Raw genomic sequence first — 19,988 nt, forward strand, 5'->3', positions numbered from 1 at the left:
CATTGCTACTTAAAGCCAGAGCGCTGATCCCGTAAATTAACATGCCCAAAGATAAACAGTTCCATAACAAGGTTTTATGGAGTGAGGGCCTAGATTTGCAGCCTACACAGTTAGATTATATACAAAAAGCCAAAGTCTCCTACCTGGGTTTCTAACTCCGTTACTTCCAAATTCAGTTTATTCAAGTGTTTATTCACAAAGGTGATCAGAGACTACAAAAAACAGCAGAATGAGTGATGTTAGACACTACAGTCAGTGCCAATGTGAAAGGGTTAACATAATCTTTTAACACTTTTCTTAAGCTTAATAAATCTGCATATGTGCTACTTGATTTTGCATAAATAAGTACATAAAACTGAAAACAACTCAGTCGTATAGTCATTTTTGTTGCACCATATTTCAGAAGTCACCAGATGGTGCTATTACATACAGTTTACTAGTTATTTTTCCTAGCACATAAAGCATCCTTTACTGTCCTGGGAAAAAGCTGTGATGACATTGGTTTTCCTGTGGGTCCATTGTGAGGATGAAGCAAGCAGTAGGTGCATTTACTGTCCACACTAATCTCTTCAGGTTCTTGGAAAAGATCTACTGCCTGGGAGCATGGCATCAGCAGCACTGAGCTAAGAATCCCAAGAGAAGATGCCAACAGTACACTGTTGTGCACGCACCTCTGTTTCTGGAGAGATGTGTACATATCAATTAGCAAATTACAGTCAGGATGTAACCCAAGTCTGGCCTTTCTATTCCCACAGGAAGCAGACATGCAAGATCCTGCTACTATGAGCCAGAGATGTGCCAATGTACTGAAGCAGAGAGATCTGCCAGCCTGCTTACAACACTTCAAAAGGGACACAGAGTTGGGTGTTAACACTTTTATTGCGTGGATAGAGTTAACTTAATTCTCTATCAACTTTTAAAACACTCTTCTAGAAGACATTCAGACTGGAAAGACAAAATCTTCCAGAGACTTCAAAGCATTATTTTAAAGGCATGCATCCTCTGTTTCATAGGAAGCGAAGGGACAAACTACAACATCGATCTTTGCATAAGAGTGTTCTAAAAACTTAACAGCCATGTTGGAACTAGCCAAGGGAACAACGTGGAGTCTCTTCCTTGTGTGTGCTCTAAAACTAACAAGAGCTGGCAGAGATTGACATCTTCTTTACCCCTCCACTCTGTCTAGCACAAAGAGCCATGTCAAGAATATGTCTGGATAGGTGTGCTATACAGTGATGTTCAGCCTTGGAGGAGGCAACAGAGTGAGTGACTCTAATATGAATTAGTGTTAAGTAAGAGCACTGGGACAAAAGTAAGTCTTCTGTAAAAGCTTTATATTTAGCAAACTTATTTATGGGTGAACCAAATTTCAGGGTACTGTGGAAAATATCTTCCACCTATGGAAGACAGAATCATAGAATCATTCAGGTTGGAAAAGACCTCTAGGATCATAAAAGTCCAACAGTCAACCCAACACCACCTTGCCTCCTAAACAATGCCCTGAAGTACCACATCTACATGTTTTTTGAACACCTCCAGGGATGGTGACTCCACCACCTCTCTGGGCAGCCTGTTCCAATGCCTTACCACTCTTTCAGTAAAATTTTTCCTAATATCCAACTCAAACCTCCCCTGGCACAGCTTGAGGCCATCTCCTCTTGTCCTATCACTAGTAACTTGGGAAAAGAGACCAACACCCACCTCACTACAACCTCCTTTCAGGAAGAGCAATAAGGTCTCCCCTCAACCTCCTCTTCTCCAGGCTAAACAACCCCAGTTCCCTCAACTGCTCCTCATAAGACTTGTTCTCCAGACTGTTCACCAGCTTTGTAGCCCTTCTCTGGACACAGTCCAGCAACTCAATGTCCTTCTTGCAGTGAGGGGCCCAAAACTGAACACAGTATTCGAGGTGCGGCCTCACCAGTGCCGAGTACAGGGTCACGATCACTTCCCTACTCCTGCTGGCCACACTAGACCTGACACAAGCCAGGACGCTGTTGGCCTTCTTGGCCACCTGGGCACACTGCTGGCTCATGTTCAGCCAGCTGCCAACCAACACCCCCAGATCCTGTTCTGCTAGGCAGCTCTCCAGCCACTCTTCCCCCAGCCTGTAGCGTTGCATGGGTTGTTGTGAGCAATGTGCAAGACGCAACACTTGGCCTTGTTCAACCTCATACAATTGGCCTTGGCACATCGATCCACCCTGTCCAGGTCCCTTTGTAGAGCCTTCCTACCCTCAAGCAGATCGACACTCCCACCCAACTTGGTCTCGTCTGTAAAATTACTGAGGGCGCACTTGATCCCCTCATGCAGATCATTGATAAAGATATTAAGCAAGACTGGCCCCAAAACTGAGCCCTGGGGAACAACACTTGCGACCGTCCGCCAACTGGGTTTAGCTCCATTCACCACATGTCTCTGGGCTCGGCCATCCAGCCAATTTTTTACCCAATGAAGAGTACACCCATCCAAGCCATGAAGCACCAGCTTCTCTAGGAGGATGCTGTGGGAGACAGTGTCAAGGCTTTAATAAAGACCAGGTAGACAACATCCACAGCCTTTCCCTCAAACTACTAGGTGGGTCACCTGGTCATAGGAGGAAATCAGGTTGGTCAGGCAGGACCTACCTTTCATGAAGCCATGCTGGCTGGGCCTGATCCCCTGGTTGTCCTGCACATGCCTGGTGAGTGCACTCAGGATGATCTACTCCATGATCTTCCCCAGTACTGATGTCAGGCTGACAGGCCTGTAGTTCCCCAGATCCTGCTTCTGGCCCTTCTTGTAGATGGGCATCACATTGGCAAGCCTCCAGGGATCTAGGACCTCCCCTGTTAACCAGGACTGTTGATAAATGATAGAGAGTGGCTTGGCGAGCTCCCCTGCCAGCTCTCTCGGTACTCTTGGGTGGATCCTGTCTGACCCCACAGACTTGTGAGTCCAGGTGGCTCAGCAGGTTGTAAACTGCTTCCTCCTGGATTATTGGGGGGCTTGTTCTGTGATCCAACCCTGCCTTCCAGCTCACGAGGCTGAATACCCTAGGGATAACTGGTCTGTACTAAAGATCATCTTTAGTACAAGAATGACCTGAAAACCAAACAGGCAGCACTTCTTGGGGATACTGAGGCAGAAGACACACGCATAACTCTGGCTGCCGTTGAGCCTATTGAAGGGGTCACCACTGCCAGCCACTCATGAGCCTACTGCCCAGCCCCTCCCTGATGGATGGCAGCACCTGGGATATAAAAGCAGGTATGACTGTCCAGTCAGAATGTTCTGTACCACTGCAAATACTTTGCAGAATTGATTTTTCTAGCCTGCATCATTTTGACTGAATCTAGCACTGCTACCTAGAAAAGCCATGGCCAATAAATTGGAGTAATGAGACAAGCCTGACTGAAGTGAATGAATCCGGGTATCAACTGGCTTTGAAAGGGTGTTCTTTCGGCATAAACACCCTTTTCACTATTTCAGAATCCTCTTCTGCTATATTCCAGGTCTTTCTGGATATCATTCCAAAAGCATAAGAATAAAAGCAATGTAGAAATAAAACTTGAATTTTATTTTTTACCTTTTTGACTACGCTGAGTTTGTCTGGTGCATGATCAAAAAGTGTGTCAAAGGCATCACGCTCTGGTTTTAGGGTGGGGGGGAGGAAAAAAAAAAATCAATACACCTTCAACAGTCAAGTATGGGAAGATTATGTGTCCCAAGCTTAAAGGTCTTTCTCAGAAAGCCACACAACAGAAACTCAAGCTAAAACTTAGCACCCTATTTTGATGTCTAACTAAATGCCAGAGCAAACTGCCCTGGGAATTCTAGAGATAACTGAAAATAAACGTATCATTCACTGATTTCCCTTTTCTGCCATTCATAAATGGTACACAAAATATGCAGGTCGAAGAAAAATGAAACAAATTCTGACTATGCCCCAATCCTAACTTAAAAAATGAGCCACTGAAACATCACCTGGTTTTGGTGTGGTACAGCTACAGCGATAGCTATGGTTGCATCCACCACTCAGCGTTAAAATCAGGTATTAATTTGGTTAATTTAAAATTACTGGTAGTACCTCTGACTTCAGTACAGCTTAAAACTGAAGACGAGTGAAATCTGATTCAGCATTGTATGAAGAGCAAAGCTTACGTACAGTATGAAGATTTAAATTATGTTTAGGCCTTCAAAGCATGGTATAACAACATCTAATCCAATCTAAAATCTACTATATTGACATTTTTTAGTGCAACATTCCACATTGTGGCAGCTTTGGGCTGACTGAAATTTTCCAAACACAGCTGTTTGGATGAAAACTGTCATCATCAGGTAAAACAACAAAAAAAATTAGAAATCTAGCCCATTGCAGTTACTTTTTTTTTAGAAAGCATAAAAAATGCTGGAAAAGTGTGTGGGTTTTAAGCTGTCAAAATTCTCAACAGAATGTTTAACAGTTTTTCCAAGTTCAAATTCTTTCTATTTACAGAACTTATTTTAATTGCTCTCTATTGTTAAATAAACAAACACACTGATTATCCAAACTCCTTTGGTATCCAAAGATTTAGCTCCTATAGCCCCCTGACATTACTTATTTTCCGAGTACCTTATTAATTATTAATGGCAATACTCTGCAAGAGTATGTGTTCACATATTGTAACTGGGCAATACAGAAACTAAATGACTTGTTCTTTACCACACAGTCCTTTGCAGGAGCCCACATCTCTCCGCTGAGAAGTGACTTAATTCCACTAACAAAATTAAATGCAAAAAGAGAAGTCTCTCAGCAGCAACACCAAAAAAATTGGGTTTTGTTTAGAAGACCAGATCTACAGTTGCTAAGGTCTAAACCCTAAAATCTAATGAACGTGGAAGAGATAAGATACTCCATGCAAAGGAATTAGTGAGGGGTGACTGGTTGCTGAAAGCAGACAGATAAACAGAGCTTTCTTAGACCTCATACCATACATCTTTGCTTCAGTAATTATCATGTATTATTTATATATAAATTAAATGGTCGTATTAGGAAGAAGGTGTAACTTTTATTGCTGGGGGTTGCAAAGATTTTTACTTGAAAACCACTAACAACAGTGCTACGAAATATTGTCCTGTGCAGCATTTTTGCTATTAATTACTTACAAATGAAAACAAATCAACAGAGACCAGTCTAAAGAGCACAAGCAGTATACTGGATGATCTGGTCCTACCCATTATGCTCCACATCTGTGTAGAGTAACAAAACCTGCCCCCACAATACATTCCAACCCTGTGGAATTGCTCAATCCACCATCTTGATCTGCTGAAGGAAAACAGACAAGATTTCTGTGCCTGACATAAAAAAAAAAAAAAATTCAGAGTCAACTTTGTTACTTACCAAATCTTCCCATCATCATCCTGCAAGTCAGAGCATTCAAAAATACTGGGTTAGTTCATGAATAACCACTTTGAAAAGACAAGACCATGGGCTTAATGGGCTTCTTCCTGCAAGATGCTGAGGGCTAACCACTCCTACCTAGTCAGGAGGCTGAGCACGTTGCAGACCAGACCCAACATGCTGCAGCAATGTACCAAGCAGACCACCAGTGATGTCAGGGGGATACATTTTAAATGAATGGAAGTGCGTAATTATGTTTTACACATAATTGTGAGTTCTGATGCATAACTATTTTTATGATGAAGAGTGAATGAACAAATGTACTTCTGTGTAGAGTTTTCACAAATATAGTCGTCAGATGCTACACCAACAGCTCAGGAGGAGCAAGGCTATCTATCTCACTTTAAACTGTTTTCTCTGAATAAAAAAACCCATACATCATATCTGGTTATTATGTAAATAGAACTGCCATATATGAATTATATGCACAGCCAGTGACATCACCAGACATATGCAGATGCTTATCAGCTGAGAATCAGGCCCTGATTTGCACAGAGGAATTTGGAAGTATTCAATGAATGTTGAATTCTGCTGACTGTTGCATTTTCCATAGCTACACTTATATCTGGGTATGCAACACATTAAACAGTAAACCTCTTGATATTGTGTAATATTAAATAAGTTAATAAAATACATGTATAAACACACATGAAAATCTGTAAACATCTTTCTTGCTAAAAAATGTCTAAACCCCATTCCTCAGGTTACATCTTACAAACCACATCTGAAGGAGAGGACAAGCTAACTACACTGTTCAAGAGCATAAGAGTGAGGGGAGGAATTTTGGCCCACAAACCTGAGGCAGAGCTCTGATCCTACAAAAAACACTATGAGATCTTTAATGTCCACACAGAAATGTTATGATCTCATTTTTGAGCATTTCCATCTGAAAGATCTTCCCCACTGAGCTAGCCACATGGTACTTCATTTATCTTCAAAGTCATGGAAAGCTGAGCCAACTCTACAGGGAGCCAATACACTGATAAACTGAAGGAGGGCTCATGTAAGCCCCTCTTAGAAGAGCTGCCTTCAGGCCACACGAAGGAAAATCTCGGCTTTTATTTGCAGCCAAAGTGCATGTCTAGCCTTCTCCTTATAAAAAGGGCTGTAAAAACATAAAGCAAAGCAATCTGTTGCAAAAACTGGAGAGGGAAGAGGTTTGTTTATTTAGTTTCTTTTTGCTGAGCTCTAGTCCTGAGGTACTATTGAAAACAGAGATCATCTCTCCTTACAATTTTAACAAGGTATCACTTCAGTTTTGGGAGGCATTTCAAAGAATTTGTCTTTTGTCAAACTAATTCTTCCCCAAAGTATCTACTTTGGCCCTTCACTTACACGAGGCAACAGCACTGGGCTGAAATTAGTTACATGTGGCTACCTCCAGAAGGCAGGGGAAAAAAAACAGGCCCACAAAGGTCACTTTCAGTGAACTATTGAGTTAAAAGCTTCTGCAACACAAGGATGTCAAGATACTTTTCTTCTTTGTAATATATTTCCAGAGACCAAGTTATTTCTATATAGTTAAAAAAGCAGTACATTAAGGGGTTTTGTTAATTTAGCAGGGGCAGGGGGAAGATTAAGTTCCTCTTTCTTTTTTTGCAAATGGTCTCACATCATGCACCACAGATGCACTCTGAAGATAAACTGTTTTGTGCTTACTCTGTTGTAGTCGTCAGCTCTTCTGTAACATGAGTGGTCTGAAGTAGGCCTTCGCGTTTCTGGAAAGGAAGACGGAGTTAGAAACTGAGATGGCATTAGCAAAGGAGAAGCTTATTAGGGGCTCTGCAGCATTCAGCATCTTTCAGAATCCCAGAGGAGAAAACTGGATAAAGTACGTTCGCTAGGTTTTGCAGAGGTAGAGGTGAAATAGCTGACACAGGAGGGCTCACTCGCAGAACAGTGGCATTTATGAGGCTGACAGCCAAATGGATGTTTGGGAAATGTGTGTGTATACATATATTTGCGGCCAACAAACTCACTAACAATTCTCCTCCTGAGACCAGAGTCAACATCATGCCTGGAACACAAATTAGAGGGAGTTTGTCAGCCTGTCTTAAATTCCCCAAGGGCAGTCATTCATGTCCCAATGTCAACCAACAATTTGACACAATTGGCAGCCTGGCTCTCCAGAGAGGTCTGGGGCTGAAATAACACGATGGCTGCCCTCAGACCAGGGCTCAGGTGTGCCAGCAAAGCTCTCTGGGCATGAGGGCAGCTCTCCTAGAGCAGGCATGTTACTGAGGCCACCAGCCACATGCCTGTCAGGAACACATCCACCAAGGAAGGGTAGGGAACATAAAAAGCCCAACCAGTGATTTCACAATGAATAGTATTTCCTTGTTACTGGGTTTTCTCTCCTTGGGATAATTTTCTGCATGACTATGGAGTGTCCTACCCAACAGAGAGTTAGCATGTGGTGAGACTGAGTTTCAAAACAGCTTTATAACATTTTCCTCAGCTCTGTTCAGACACAGCCCCCTGACACAGGTGGGGTCAAATGCTTCTGAGCCTCTCCAGAGTTCTGGGGACATGGCATGTGCCTCTCAGAGGCTGCAAATGCTTTTACTTGAGTCAAAAACTTTCTTAACATCTCTGTGGGTCCCTTCCAAAACTATGGGATATAGCCTAATGTCTGAATGGAGGAATTTCTCTCCTCCCTTCTCTGCGCTTAAAAAGCTGACACAAAGAGCTCAAATCTCAGCAGCCACCTAGGAACCAGGTCTGTCAGAATGACTTACAGCAGGATTAATAAAGCTGCTAGCTCAGGTAAGCAGGGAAACCAGCCCCGCAGGCACAAGCTCTGTACACATATGCCATCTCAATCATTTTCACCAGCTGAACCCCGAACAAGAACTTATTAGGGAGAACAGCTTTGAAAAGAAACACATCCTTCCCCAGAAGCAATCCAAGAAATTAAAATTGAAATCTAAAAAACAGTAGGAAGAACTTCTGCCCTTCCACTCCCTACTCAATGAATGAAGGCAGCATTGCTTTCTCAAGCCACCACCCAGGGAGCCTGGCTGAAAGCATGGTGGGAGCCGTGGTCTCCCATCGCTGTGCTGTTACAGCTCCGTGCCTGAGCTGGGCCCTGCGCTGGATGCTGCCAGCTGGCCATGTCTTCACAGCCCCTCGCTTCCCTATCATGCATACATCTCATCCTGTTTCCCCACGGGAGCCATGGGAGCAGCGCCAGAAGGTTTGGTGAAACAAGCCAGGATGACAGCATGGATGGAAAAATGAGGAAGCATCTGACAGGGCAATGTTTTCTTGCATACAAAACAATGTTGTCTTTATTCCATCCCACCACATCTCTGCTTTATTAAGACAGGTTTCTAGACCTTCCAGGCACCACATACCCCAGGGAGAAGATGCTATAAACTGTGAACAAAAACTCAGTAAGCAGTGACTAGTGAATAAGGCCTCCAAATGCCTGGTAAGGAAGAGGAATGGATGCCAACACTGACACTGACTCTGCAAAAGGTAGAAACAGCAGCATTTCTGCATAGCCCCCTCTGAGACAGCTGAGCATGCTGCTCGCACAGCAAGCCTAGGTCCCTCGGCCTGGCAGTCCAAAAGCAAATGTCATTCTTTGACAAAAGTTTGACTCCTTGCACCACTGCCACCAGACACATTTATTCTTTATCCTGCCTTGCCTCTGACCTTTCAGTCTGCAACTCAGACTACAAGGGAATTACTGTGAAAATACCTCAGATCTCCCAGCAGCACTAAGGTGGGACATGCTGCAATTTAAAAAATGAGGATGAAGAAAGCTAAGTGCAAAAGATGGCAATTCCTGAGCCTTGTAAAAATAACCAACACAGTGAGCCTGAAGAACAATTTTTACACTTATTTCTGAGAGCTTTTTTGTTTTCCTGAATTAGTGAATTCATCATGCAAGTTTACATTTCAAATATCAGGCAGTGGAGTCAGCTGGAAGAAAAATCTCAGGATTTTCAGTTCTCACTGGAAGCACGCACTGAAACCACAAAGCCTCTCTCCTCCCTGCCCTCTCTGAGGAGGGCTGGAATGACAGGCCCATGCTGAGTGACACCAGTATTAAAACACTTATCATATTAGACTCTTAACTCAGCACTTGGAGTAGCTATCAACAGGACCTTAACTAGAAGACCCACCCAAACCTTTGTTCTGCTAGGACATGTATAACTTGGACATATATTGCCATGGTTACAAAATTTTCTATTTCACACAAAAACCACCAAGAAAACCAATTCTGGAGGTTGATCTCAAAAAGGTTTGGAAGTAACTAGGTTTCAGGAACTCTACTCTTGAGAGGAGCTACTTCATGGTGCCCCTTATAAAATAATATAAACAAAAGGGTTTTTCTGCTGGGTTAGTCTTGTAGTTGTTCTGACAGACAGATAGATAGGTAAAGGTTCTTCCTGCCAAGGAAGGTAAAAAGTCCTCTCCAAAATGCTTGTGGTTTTCTGAGCAAACTATACAGTGCAGGACCAAAAAACAATAGTGTATTGTTTGACAGATACAGATCCAGCTACAGATCATTCTCAGACTCTAAATTAACTATTTTTAATTTTAAAAATACAGCACCTTAGGAAAGTCTCAGTCTGTCACCTTAAGATGCTAAAGGAAGGAAAGAATTTAAGGGAAGAGCAGAATCACCACCAGTGTGTGATGATCTTGATACATATGTTCCATGTAGCACAGTGGTGTCATAATATTGGCTCATTTTATGTAGAAGGACACTAAAAATTAGATAAGAAAAAGCCCACAATACTAACACAAACTAGTAAGGTGTTCTGCATTGCTCTGGGATGGGCTATGGAAATTCACACAACTTGGCTAAGCAGTAACTTGCTAAACCAGTATGACTCTCCTATTTTCATAGTGTAAGCACAGCCCTTCCGGGCAAGAAGCACCTCATGCATCTGCACAGTGTGAGGATGGCTCAACAAAGTTGATAACGATAACCCTAAGTGCCAAAGTCACCCATAAAAGTGACACTTAACTAGCTTTGAAAATTTCAGTGTGGGTTCGCTCTTGCACAATACTCCCACAACATCTAGCAAGATTTTCTTGCTTTGGGGTCAACTCTGCAAAGCTTACAAAGAAGTCACTTAACAAACTGATGATTAATCTCCTTAAATGCATATTCAAGCAAGAAGAAGCATTTAAACTAAAACCTCTCAGAGCAGACATCTTATGATAATTGCAGTCTAGTTTGACAGAACCCTAATCATTACTGGGATCTGCAATAAGAGACTAATTAACAATATATTAATAATTATTATAATAATAATAATCTTAATAATAGTTTTCTTACTTGGATTAGGAACAATACTAACCTCATTACTACCTTTCTTTCTGTCATCAGTCTAACAAAGGCTAAACAAAATCCATTTGAAGATATCTGTGTTACTGAACCAGCATGTATTCTTAGACTAGATAACGGATGCTGAACTACAAAAATTCAATTTACCGAACTATAAGACAAAAGTTACTGTTCCAGAAAAAACATGCTTCAGTTTATACTGTGCCTTGCTTTCCATTTAAATAAACAAAGCTGAAGAGCTGCAAGCTTCTCCTAGCAGTGGGAGAGATAAGGGGACTGAAACAAGCCTCCTCTTGAACGGGGCCAGCTGAGGTAGGCTCAGAGCCAGCAGTTGCCATAACCATCTCCAGGACTCCAGGCTCAAGGTCCAAGAGCAAGAGCTTACAGCCTCTTGAGCTTAAATTAACTCTCAATGTACCCTTGCTCTGACACCTTCATGCACTGCTCTGGGGACATAGGAGTTGCTCTTTCTCTCTTTCTTTCTTTCTTTCCCTATTTTCTGTCAGCCTTTATCTTATCCTGTCTTCACCTCAGTCTTGTCTAGTCTCAAGATACAGGGACTCTGGTGAACCAGATGCTCTCAGTAGGTGTCTTCTCTATATCCCTTCAACAGGAAAGGATGTGAAAACACCTTCTCCACAGCCTTCCCTCTGCTACAGAGGTGATGGGTCCTGAAGCTTGAACTAAGGACGAGGAAAGGGAGGCTTTACTTTGTTACCCAAGAGGGTTTGTTTTCTGACTTATCAGTTACAGAATACACTTCACTATACTGGGCAGAAGGAGATTTCTAGCATTAGGGTGTAAAAGGACTGTTGACCACCTTTTATTTACATTTTCCTCCTTACTTTTCCAAAACAGTCAAAATGAATTTAGAAAGAAATTAGTCTCCTATTTACATTCATGTTACGTTATACCTAACTCACCATTCTTAAAACGAAAGAACTACAGCATCTGAGAGCAGTTCAAAATCACCTCTTAAGGAGAATATATACATTTATTGTGAGCCAGGGAATATCCATCAATTACTCATTTATATCACACCCTGTACCTCTAAAGCATTCAGGCAGGCAGCCTGGAAAATGCCATTATTTAAATGTAAAGCAAAACGAGGCTTGTCTAATCAACCACCATGTAACCGCATCTTGTAAGGGGATCCACATTTGCCAAACAGAGTCCGAGACCACTTTATCTTCTTTATTCTTAAAAGGAAACCTACTACAGCCTGACAACTCAGGCAGTAAATGGCATGTACAGAAAGCGTTTCCACAGCCTGCTGCCAGCAGCTGAGCCTGCCTTGCAACAACAGCACTGAGCACCACAGCGAACAGTCACGGCATGAGCAGAGTGCCAGCTGGAATCGCTCTGCCTGGTGTTTCAACAGCTGTTGAGAAAAGCTGGGTTCACGTGCTACAGACTGTACTGCCACAGCAGCATCAGTTGGGATAGAAGGCAAGATAAAAAGCAAGAGTACACACACTCTGATAGTAGAGTCTTTGTAGAGTGAAAAGAAATTATCAACACCAAGCAGAAAAAGGAATAACTACAGCAATATCTAGGGCAGGAGGGAAGAAGTCAGGCTTCCTCAGGTCAGACCTCTTCTCCATATCTAAGGAAAGCTAACAAAAACACAAGGCTGTGAAAGAAACGATGCACACATGCCAAGGAAAACAACATGTCTAAGTCTGCATAACAAGTCAGTGGGGGAAAAACAACATCTCTAACAGGCTTCCCAGACTATGGAGATTCTACGTGCTGAAATTCTTTTCTGTGCTGTTTGCGCTTCAATGGCCTCTCCACAAAAAATCCATGGCAAAAACCATTTATTAAAGTGCCTGAAATTACAGACACAACTTTCTCATACAAAATCCCATCGCATGTTTTTTGTTTGATACTGCACTAGCATATGGTCATCCCAAACACATTAAAGGTATGATGTTCTTGGGATCACATTTAAGCACATCAAAAATGCACTCCCAGAACTCGGACTCACTAAAGAACCAGACAGGAATTTTCGAAATGACAAGAGATGGGGGGCAATGGATGGGAGCAGCCCAGTACTGCAAAATCAGAGTGGTAAACAATGATTGTTCTGATCAATTTCTCTTATGAGTTCATACTCACCCGTACAACTACCACTTGCACAGACACATGTTCAGGCAGTCGAATGGGAGCCCGGAAATGCATTGCCAAAGCTACCAGAAGGTGAAGAATGGAAATCAGATTCTTGCCATGGATTGCTGCAGAGAACAAGGAAAATGAAGCAAATGAAAGAATGCTGAGGCCTTATCTTAAATAAACAGCTCTGGCAAAAAGACAGGAAAAAGACAGTGAAAAATGCCTTTGGTGAACAGTCTTTTTTTTTAATCCTTCTTCCTCTTTTTCTTACATTAACAAGGCCTACAATATATTTTTACAGGTAGCAAAGCCTAGAGTCAACCCTCCCTTTACGTTACGTGCCTAACTTACAAGCCCAAACACTTCAGCTCCCTCTCTAGCAAATGAAGACAGGCAGACTCAAACACTTGCCTTCCACCGTACTGGAGAATACTGGAGAATTCTGCTTTTAGCAGACTTCCAAAGTGTTCACACAAGCTTTCCTGACTGTAAGAGATGAACCCTACTCACTACCTAGGTGAAGGGACTTCTCAAATTCCATTCTCACTTCCAGATTGTAACAGGCCATGCTTGAACAGAGGGCACTTTCTGCTTAGCCTGTCAAGCTGCATCTTCCAGCTGGATGCAGGATCCTTTTACTCTCACTGTGGTGGCCTGAAGGATTAGACCACCCTCTAGTACTTGAATGACTAACACATTTTTCGTATCTGTAGGGATTCAAATTCAGGAAGCAAACAAAAAATTTCTAATGAAAGCATATCCTAAAAGGAACAAATCACTTCAATTATCCCATAGCCATGTACATCTGTCCTTAAACAAAGACCACAGAAGTAGGTACCAGTTAAAATCCATACATGGATGTGGTAACAGCCTCTACGCAAATAAATAGATAATTTTAAAACATACTGCATCACAGAGAATATGATCATCCTATTGATTATCATACTCTCTTTGCCTGTGAAGCTGAGACAGAAAGCATAACAGAGTCCTTACAGTCAACGTTCCACTTGATTGTCCAGCCATGGGGTCGGAGTAAATCATGGACAGCTTCCAGGACCGTCTGCAACTTTTGTTTCTGACCAATTTCAGACTGTGTCACTTCTGCTACGTTCAGTTTACGGTCAGCCAACTTTTCTGTATTTGAAAAAAAGAGCAACAAAAAGAACAGGCAAAAGCAGATTAAACAAGGGCCTGGGTGGGAATAACAAAGACAAAGCACTGGGCAGAGCTGGACTCTGCTAGAAATTTTCCAAGAGAATTATTTTCCTCAGAAAGCAAAATAGCTTAAAGCAAACCTTTCATCCAAGTGCGTCAATTCCAACAAAATCTGTGATAGAAAACTGGTAAGGTCTGGCAGAACATGCTCATCAATCAGGTGTCAAAATATATTACAACTTTCAGATAGGCACCAAGTTTGTTATAATATTATAGTACCTCCCATTTTCTTTCACTGCTGAAAAGCATTTGGCACAACACAGCCTTCACTACACAAGGAAGCTTCACAGGGTTAATGGACTTTTCTAATAACAAGTTAATTTAGGACAAAAAAGGGGAAATATTATGTGAACATTTACTTCAGCTTGATATGCTTTATTTCAGGTTAAGTCAAGGTATGAATTTAAGCTAAGGCGAACTTTGCCTCCCCAAACCATCAAGAGTATTTGACACATGACCAACAGATTTGTACTGGCTTAGTGGAACTAAGTGGAACTTAATGGAACTCTTTAAAGAAAGAAGTAAGTTGGTACAATTTTGTCATGTTGTTATGACAGTGTCACATCATGGTTGATTCCTTCCAAAAATGAACTAAGGCAGGAAATTTTGTAAAATACCGTTACTAAAATTTTAATTCTCTTTATGTAATATAATTATTTGTTGCCAAAGTCTTAGACAAATCATTCTTCTCTTCCTCTGCATTGTGGCCCTTGCCAAAGACACAGGAGCTGAATTTCTCTAAAGAAGAAAAGAAGAAGAGAGCTGAAGGGGGTGTGGTAGAGTCCCCCCAGCCACCATAGCAATGAGAAGAGCTGATCTATTTTCTCCCTCCACCCTGGGCAAAAAAATGGTCAAACTCACTCTGCTGCTGGGACTAGGAGGTCAGGACTAGTTGAACATATCCCAATTATATATTATTATTCCAGTCTTTAAAACAAAAAAACATACTTCGCCAAAACTATTTTCACAAAATGAGTTGGGCTTCAACTACAAAGATTCTTTCAGAAACATCTCAGAGTTGTCAAAACTTCCAATAATGGAAGTATTTCTGCTCTCAAGCTCAAAAGTATGTTTCTTCTGGACATTTTACCTAGCTGAAGATATATCTATCTATCTTTATCTTTTTAAAAGTGACAAAATACAAAAGTACTTTAATAACCCAAACAGAAGAGACTTGCAGATTATCAACTCACAAATACTTTGAACATCTTGACTGTTTCTATCAATCTACAGTAGGATATTTTTATCAATATCTGAATAATATTAAAAGGATAAATGTTCTTTAGCTAAGATGTCTCTGAGTCTTTTTTAAACTGACTACCAAAACATGCAAATATGATTTTGAAGCATTTTAGATGCTTTCTTTTTAAAATTATACTACATGATTAATTTTTTGGTCGCATGTTATGGCTCCTTTTTATTCTCAGCCCAGGTTAGCTGCCAGTCAGCGCACAGAAATTTATTTCCTTTCACCGTGACACCATGTGTACCAAGCCACTCCAGCCTCTCTGAGTGGCACTACTTGGATCTTGATAAAATTAACTAAACAAGGAGCTCCACCTCAATCAGTCAGACAGCCATTTGCTAATCTCTTACTCCAAACTGCTTCAAAATAAGCCCACTGACAAGCTGTTATCTTTCATCTTTTTTTTTTTGTGTGTGTGTGTGTGTGTGTGTCTGCCTATCAAGACAGATCTTCTTGAAACATCTCTCACACACAAGGAATGGTAACTACTACCTGAAGTTTAATGGCCCTACTTTGTTAGCCTTTCCTAGAGGCACCAGAAAAGAAGACTTGCACAACAGAGGGCTGACTTGATTCTGAGGCCTCAAGCATAACATGCTTTGCCTCCTGCATCAATGAGACAGCATGAAGCTGGATAGATTCAGTAATATAAATCTTGCTGAAGAAAACAAGACACCACTGAAGAACAACACAGTATTGGGGCTGAGTTGTGATAGCTGCAGGTCAGGAAAGAAGTATTTGAGCTCCAGGCCCAACAGGAAGAAAAAGAGGAAAAACCCAGTCCAGTTAGTCTCAGGCTGCAAGATGTACATGTCCACCTTTCCTCCTGTAAGATATGCTAAGCCCAACTGAGCTCCATATATATGTCTGTATGTACAACTAAGCCCTTTCTAAATGTCTGCAGGCCTGAGGGTAGAGCCATGGCCTCCACGGGGAGCATAAGAAAGCAGTGATACCTATGACAAATGGCCACAGTGAAATGCACCGCCACCTGCTGAAACAGCAGTGTCTATACATCAAGAAGTACAACTGTATTTGCTAAAATTAACTCTACACCCCTGCTCCCCACCATGCCTGCATGGTCCCACCTGCAGTCTAACGAAGCAGTGTTAAAAGCACTCTTGGTTTATTCCTCAAGTTACTTTTGAGGAGTTTTAATTGCACACAAAGTTAATTGTTGCTAACTAATTCTAAAAGCTTGTGGATGTTCACCAAAACACTGCAGACTTGTTATTTAAGGGGTATATGCAGAAAATCAGTAAGCAGCATCCAGTAGCACCAGTGGAATTAGCACCACTAGGTCCTCTTGCCACACTCTGACACACACATCCCACATCCCAGCCCACTCTTGAAAACATGCATAGGTAAACTGAGAGAAGTCTGACTATCTGTCTCCAAGAAACAGTGCAGATTTACAATGGCACTTGAAGATTCAAGTCTCTCTGTTTGCTAAAAACATCCCCATAAATCACTGCATCATCATAAGGTTTTCTCCACTGTGCTTCTTGCGTGAACACACATATTACAAAGATGTAAGGGGGATGCAAAATTACAATGGCTCAACTGACTATATCCTTTCATGAATCATTTGCACATAAGTGCACATTACGAGTATGTGCCTGCTGCCGTACATTCTCTTTTTCTCATTTTTTTCCCCTAAAAGTAATTTGACCAGGACCTCAGAAAAGCTCTCAGCCCAAAAGCTTTCGGAAGCAAACTATACAGAAAAAATTTTGGACCACATGGCTTCTGCTTGGTCCCCCACTGTAAACACGAACCTCTTCACCTTTTTTCTGCCACATATTTCAGATGTCTGGACTATACTTAGTCCATGAAACAGATATCTAAGAATCATCTGGATTTCCTCCCCTTTCAGCAGACAGCCTGAGGAGAACAGATGGAGAAGCTGACACTGTAGCTATCAGAGAAACAAACGGTATCCCTGGTGAGATGGTGAGATGGATGCTGCTGTCTGCAGCTTGGGAAGAGATTAACTTTGGGCTCCTTCCAGCCTTTGGGGCCGCCTTCTCTTGTGTGAACTCACCTAACAGCTTTTGCAGCACCTGCCCATCATAAAGGTCCTCTTCAAGCTGTTTGACAATAATTCTCTCCTCCACCAGCACATCATTAATCCAGTCAATTAGAACCTGAAAGTATAGAAAAAGGAGGCAAATGTCTAAAAAATACTGAAATATGTTCCTTCCATTCAAGGCAGTAATCAGGAATATAAAACAGAGCAAGAGTAACCATACTTATGTATTTCCAAGATACAGAGAAATAACAGACAAAGAAATGCTTTTGCTTTATTGTATTTAATTCAGGTCTTGCAACATGGCAATTTTTCCTCATTAAAATGTCTCCTTATTGCACCAATTCTAAAGCAAGCAGCAACTAGCAGCTCTGAAACAATAACCTTTGCTAGTATCTATGCTCTCCAGGTCCCAAAACTCATGTCTTACCTGTTTCCTGGGAACAGCAGACCTGACAATAGATTACAATAGTCCCACGCTCCCACCATGATCTCTGCCCTGAACAGATATGAGTGGTGTACCAGAAAGAAGAGCTTCAGAGAGGAAAGACTGAATGCTCCAACTAACAGGAGCTAAACAGATCCACAGGCTAGATCCCTGCCGTTAGCAACAGAACAAAGAATTTCATTTTAAGATATTGCAGAATACAGAAGTCTGGAATTAAAATTTTGGTCAAAAGGGCCTGATAACCATTCTGCAACATAGATATAAATGTCCCCATATGCTGACTACCATAACTACAAAAAAATCATTCAATCACCTGCAAAACAGGAATGAACAATAAAGAACCTTAAAAAGAAAAGGAACTAAGTTAAGTTTTCCAGGTGCCAAAGATAATAATTTCCAAACAGTTACAGGAAAAGCAGCCTTGACTGTTTGAAGTTGGCCATAGTGCTTTCCTCCAATTTATTATTTAGAAAATTAAATTACTTTTGCAAAAATAATATAGTTCTGTGGGAAGAGACACAATGTTAGATCCTGCTAAATCCTTCATTCTATAAGAGGGAAAGAGTATTGCCAATCATAGACATGCAAAATGCATTAAATAGAGCCACCTAAAGCCATGAGACTTATTTAAAAATTCCGCAGTTTTAATTTGCTTCACACAAAATCGTGGGTTCTTTAAATTAACTTTCTGATTAGATCCCATACTTATGCCTCTTCTCTGCATCACTATGGCTAAAAAGTTTGGGGTTTTAATATACAAGAGATTGTGAAACAAAAGCAAAAATACCCAAAACACAGACAGGCTTCCACTGGAAAATACCCACCTTGCAATCCTAGGAAACACAAGCATTTGAACATACTGGTCACAAGTACATTTAAGTAATTTAGCCTGGCTGCTCAGGTTCATTGAATCTACCAACCTCAAGTAAGTTTTGCTAGGCTTAGTGTCCACAAAGAAGTTTACAATCTAAACATGAAATACTCATGCTTTGTGTACCTCTATCTTTAGTATTTCCAAAACATGCTGAAAATGTGCAGGGCTGAAATTCAGCTCTAAAAATAGTGTAAGTGGCAAATTTTAGCTGGGTGAGATACGGCAACCAGTCAATTTGTGGGAAGCAAGGACCAGCATCAATGCTCACATACGTAAATCACTTTTGCCCTCTAAGCTGCCCAGAGGGATGAAAAATCTCAATAACAAAAATGACTCCTCTAAAGAGCTTTCTTTCAAAATAAAGCTTTTCTGATCAGTTATTCACTAGTGTATTGGGTTTGCGTGAGAAGCTGCTAGAAGCTTCCTGTGTCCAACTGAGCCAATGCCAGCCGGACCCAAGATGGACTGGCCAAGGCCAAGCCCATCAGCAATGGTGGTAGCACCTCTGGGATAACTTGTTTAAGAAGGAAAAAAAACCCTGTGCAACACCAGCTGGAGAGAGGAGTGAGAATATGTGAGAGGAACAACCCTGCGGACACCAAGGTCAGTGAAGAAGGAGGGGGAGGAGGTGCTCCAGATGCTGGAGCAGAGACTCCCCTGCAGCTTGTGGTGACGACCATGGTGAGGCAGGCTGTCACCTTGCATCCCATGGAGGGTAATAGTGGAGCAGATATCCACCTGCAGCCTGTGGAGGACCCCACACCGGAGCAGCTGGACACCCAAAGATGACTGTGACCCCCTGGGAAGCCCTCGCTGGAGCAGGTTTGCTGGCAGGACTTGTGACCCCGTGGGGGACCCACACTGGAGCAGCCTGTTCCTGAAGGACTGCACCCTGTGGAAGGGACCCACACTCGAGCAGTTTGTGAAGAACTGCAGCCCATGGGAAGGACCCACGTTGGAGAAGTTCGTGAAGAACTGTCTCTCATGCGAGGGACCCCACGCTGGCGCAGGAGAAGAGTGTGAGGAGTCCTCTTGATGAGGAGGAAGGAGCAGCAGAGACAATGTGTGATGAACTGACCGCAACCCCCATTCCCTGTCCCCCTGTGCTGCTCAGGGGAAGGAGGTAGAGAAACTGGGAGTAAAGTTAAGCCCAAGAAAAAGGGAGGTGTGGGGGAAGGTGTTTTAAGATTTAGTTTTCATTTTCTCATTACCCTACTCTGATTTGATTGGTAATAAATTAAAATAATTTCCCCAAGTTGAGTCTGTTTTGCCTGCGATTGTAACTGGTGGGTGGTCTCTACCTGTCCTCATCTCAACCCATGAGCCTTTCA

The 19,988-nt window shown here is 42.0% G+C and overlaps 1 protein-coding gene across 2 annotated transcripts in view; it reads right to left on the bottom strand.

The window, feature by feature from the left end:
* Positions 1-19,988, bottom strand: part of PARVB (parvin beta) — a 69,331-nt gene that overhangs the window by 13,359 nt on the left and 35,984 nt on the right. For both annotated transcript variants that reach the window (XM_075112844.1, XM_075112856.1), the window contains exons 4-10: positions 17,351-17,453; positions 13,839-13,979; positions 12,852-12,967; positions 7,082-7,140; positions 5,363-5,382; positions 3,569-3,630; positions 144-212 (exon numbers count right to left, since the gene is read on the bottom strand). In XM_075112844.1, the coding sequence (XP_074968945.1) occupies positions 144-212; positions 3,569-3,630; positions 5,363-5,382; positions 7,082-7,140; positions 12,852-12,967; positions 13,839-13,979; positions 17,351-17,453 (570 nt within the window). The remainder of the gene's footprint in view (positions 1-143; positions 213-3,568; positions 3,631-5,362; positions 5,383-7,081; positions 7,141-12,851; positions 12,968-13,838; positions 13,980-17,350; positions 17,454-19,988) is intronic.

The sequence above is a fragment of the Phalacrocorax aristotelis genome, chromosome 1 (genome assembly GCF_949628215.1).
Source record: "Phalacrocorax aristotelis chromosome 1, bGulAri2.1, whole genome shotgun sequence".
NCBI classification, from domain to species: Eukaryota; Metazoa; Chordata; class Aves; order Suliformes; family Phalacrocoracidae; genus Phalacrocorax; species Phalacrocorax aristotelis.